The following is a 3,434-nucleotide window of genomic DNA, read 5'->3' on the forward strand; positions in this document are numbered from 1 at the left end:
GCAGGACTCCACTGCCGCCCGCGCCCCGCCCCATCTGGCCGCTTGCGCGCCCCCATCCCCCCTCGATGGGGCCCGCCCACACCGGGGCCTCCCCCCTCCCGCCCACTGCTTTCTCAACGGCCCCGAGCCGGGGCTGCCCTCATTGCATACATAGTGCGCCTTTCCCTGCTTTTCTAGTGACCTAGCGTTCCGCACTGCCGTTTGGCCAGCCCATGCTCCCGTACCGTTGCGTTTCTCCCCAATGCGCCATGCCACTTTGCCAGTCATACACACGTTTCGATGCGTGCCCTGTCAGCTGCTTGCGTTGCATGTCGCCTTGCTCCACCCCTGTTTTATTGCTTTCTCTGCTTTCGCCCGGTTCCCGTCCCGTTTCGGCGGGGAGTCTATGTTGCAAGCTAGTTCTTGCTTTACCAGACTTTAAGCCCACACAAGCCACCTCGCCCGCGTGCTTCCCCACCTCATCCACCACAGGCAAGGAGATGCGGTGCCTGTGTGTGTCGCTCTCCAGGAAGGGATCCAGCCCAAGGCTGCCCGCCGCCACATACTCGTGCCCGTCTCCGCCGGCGGGGCGGAACAGCACCAGCTTAAGGCGCTGTGCGTGGGGGCGGCTTACTGGACACTCCAGGTCCTGTGGGGCAAGGGTCGACGCTTGCAGGAATATGAATGGGGCAAGGCGGCGTGCGCCGCGGCGGACCCTCTCGGTGCCCTGCCGCCGCTCGACAGACCTGTCGCCGCACCTCACCTCCTCCCAGGAAATGAATGTGCTCCCTTGACTCGTGCTGATGGGGCTGCTGCTGGTGTGCAGCCTGTGCTGTTCGACCTCTGCCACACAGAAGTACACAGAGTCTGGGGCAGGAGCAAGCTCTAAGCTGGCGCTGTGCACCTTCAGATGGAGGCTGGCTGCCATCCTGCCTCAAGAGAGCCTGGTGGAGTGCAGGAGGCACCCTTTCCAGAGGTGGGCATCTGCTGATGTCAGCACTATCAAAGCCACCAATACTTCTCCTTATTGTCACCACAAACATGATGGCAACCTCCCAGGCACGCCTGCTGTGTTGCTGCTGTGTTGCCTGGTCTGGTGCACCCCTCACCCACCTGTTTGCCACATTCGACACACCTTCACCTGCACTGTGCAGGTCAAGCAGCAGCAGGAGGCAGCCGACGGGAATCCGTTCCTGGAGGGCATCTCGCACGAGGGCCTGCGCAGCGTGCTCGGGGCGGTGGCGGCGCGCGACCCCGACCAGGTGCGCCTGCCAGGCGCCGCCTCTCTGCGAACTGAAACTTCGTCCAGCTGCAATGTCTCAGCCATACCGGTCGCCTTACCTTGCCTTTGCGCACTGCAGGACGAGTTCTTGGCGGCGGTCAAGGAGGTGGGCGCCTCGCTGCAGCCCGTGTTTGACCGGCGTCCCGAGCTTCTCAAGGCATTTGAGGTCATGTGCGAGCCGGAGCGCCAGATCACCTTCCGCGTCCCCTGGCTGGACGACAGCGGCGTGCTGCGCATCAACCGCGGCTGGCGGGTACAGTTCAGCTCCGCCATTGGTCCCTACAAGGGCGGCCTCCGCTTCAGGGATGGGGTGAACCTGAGCATCATCAAGTTCCTGGGGTGAGCGCTGCGCAAGGGGTCGGGGCGGGGGCAGCCACAGTCGGGCCGCCGATCTGAGTTGCTTCCGTACACCAGATGAGCTGAGTTTGCCCATGTGCCCATTCGCGCCGCACCAAGCTGCGGCAGCTTCGAGCAGATGTACAAGAATGCTTTGACAACGCTGCCGATGGGGGCTGGCAAGGCAAGTGGTCGCAGAGTTGTTTGCTGTGCTGTTGTGAGCTACTTTGAGCCACATTGGCATCGGTGCAGGGCGGCTCCGACTTTGACCCCAAAGGCAAGTCTGACAGTGAGATCCAGCGCTTCTGCCAGTCGTTCATGACCGAGCTGTACAAGTACATCGGCGGCAGGTGCGCACCGAATCTTGTGGTCAGGCCGGCTGCCCTTCAACCTCCTGCCTCCTGCCCTGCCTCCCAGACCAGGCTCTGCTGCCATCCTGACTGGCAGGACGGACATTCCGGCCGGCGACATTGGCGTGGGTGCCAAGGAAATCGGTTACCTGTTTGGGCAATGGAAGCGCCTGACGGGCCTGTGGACCTCCTCACTGACGGGCAAAGGGTGCGCTGCAGCTGCTGCGAGCGAGCCTCAGCCATGCAGGCCTTGCGCAACCAGCCACCTTTCTTTCCCCGCTCACCCACCCCTTGTCAGCGTGGCCCTCTCCCTGTGCAGGCTGGACTTTGGGGGCAGCGAAGTGCGGCCAGAAGCCACGGGGTTTGGTGCTGTGTTCTTTGCCGAGGCGATGCTGGAAGACCTGGGCGATGGGCTGCAGGGGAAGCGCTGCATCGTGTCTGGCAGCGGGTGAGGTCGCTGCCGCATTCTCAAGGCTGCTGCCCTGGCTTGCGATTGCTTGCCCCCTTTCCTGCCGCTGCCCCCACCCTTATGCCACGACCTGCCTGTGGGCAGGAACGTGGCCACCTTCTGCGCAATGAAGCTGATCGACAAGGGCGGCGTGGTGCTGGCCATGAGTGACAGCAAAGGCTACATTTACGAGAAAGATGGCTTCAGTCAGGAGCAGCTGGACCAGGTGAGACGCATGCCGCATTTCCCGGTGTGGCTGCTGTGGAGAGCAAGGGGCTAATTAGCAACACGTCACAAAGTGTTGCTCATGGTTGGCAGATCGTGGCGATCAAGCGCAGCCACAACGGCAGCCTGGCTGAGTACACGTCTGAAAACGTGCAGTATTTTGGGGACAGGTGGGAATGGCTGATAAACCTTAGTTCAAGTCGTTTGTGACAGCCAGTTGGACGCCAGGTACCTGAAATGACTAACATAATTATTGTTTCGCTGCTGTAGGCGAAAGCCCTGGGAGATTGAAACGAGCATTGACATGGCCTTCCCGTGCGCTACCCAGGTGCATGCTAGCTTGTGCTTTGGTCGCGTCGTGGCAATTGCCTTGCTTGTTTTGCTTGCTTGTGTGGGCTTAAAGTCTGGTAAAAAGGTAAAGGTAAAGGTGGGGAAGAGCCTCCACAAGCTTCACTTCCCGGTTTTAACGTCTAGCTTTAGACCATTATTTGATCTGCCCGACGCGCCAAGTGCAGTACCCCCCACTAGTAGTGAATGGGTCCCGGGGAGGCCTGTGCCGAAGCCTTGGCGATTCTATTAGGCGTTCCCGAAGGAATTGGTAAAGCAAGAACTAGCTTGCAACATAGGCCGCGGCTAAGAAAGGCCTTCTTTGAAGGCGCTGGAGCTAGCGTCTAAACCCTCCGAGAGGGCACAGGTTCGATTCCTCCCATGTCGAAACTTTGTGAAGGACAAACGCGGCATAGCTGACCGGCTCAGCGCCAATCCAAGCCAATTCCTTCGGGAACGCCTAATAGAATCGCCAAGGCTTCGGCAC

At 60.6% G+C, this 3,434-nt stretch overlaps 1 protein-coding gene across 1 annotated transcript in view; it reads left to right on the forward strand.

Annotated features, from left to right (window-relative positions):
- Positions 1-1,337: 1,337 nt before the first annotated feature.
- CHLNCDRAFT_25065 (hypothetical protein) overlaps positions 1,338-3,434 on the forward strand; it is a gene marked incomplete at both ends in the record, with an annotated part of 4,214 nt that continues 2,117 nt past the window's right edge. The window contains 8 exons of the mRNA XM_005846277.1: positions 1,338-1,600; positions 1,727-1,796; positions 1,850-1,947; positions 2,045-2,155; positions 2,267-2,395; positions 2,501-2,621; positions 2,714-2,790; positions 2,891-2,948. Coding sequence (XP_005846339.1) covers positions 1,338-1,600; positions 1,727-1,796; positions 1,850-1,947; positions 2,045-2,155; positions 2,267-2,395; positions 2,501-2,621; positions 2,714-2,790; positions 2,891-2,948 — 927 coding nt within the window. The remainder of the gene's footprint in view (positions 1,601-1,726; positions 1,797-1,849; positions 1,948-2,044; positions 2,156-2,266; positions 2,396-2,500; positions 2,622-2,713; positions 2,791-2,890; positions 2,949-3,434) is intronic.

The sequence above is a fragment of the Chlorella variabilis genome (genome assembly GCF_000147415.1).
Source record: "Chlorella variabilis unplaced genomic scaffold CHLNCscaffold_14, whole genome shotgun sequence".
NCBI lineage: Eukaryota > Viridiplantae > Chlorophyta > Trebouxiophyceae > Chlorellales > Chlorellaceae > Chlorella > Chlorella variabilis.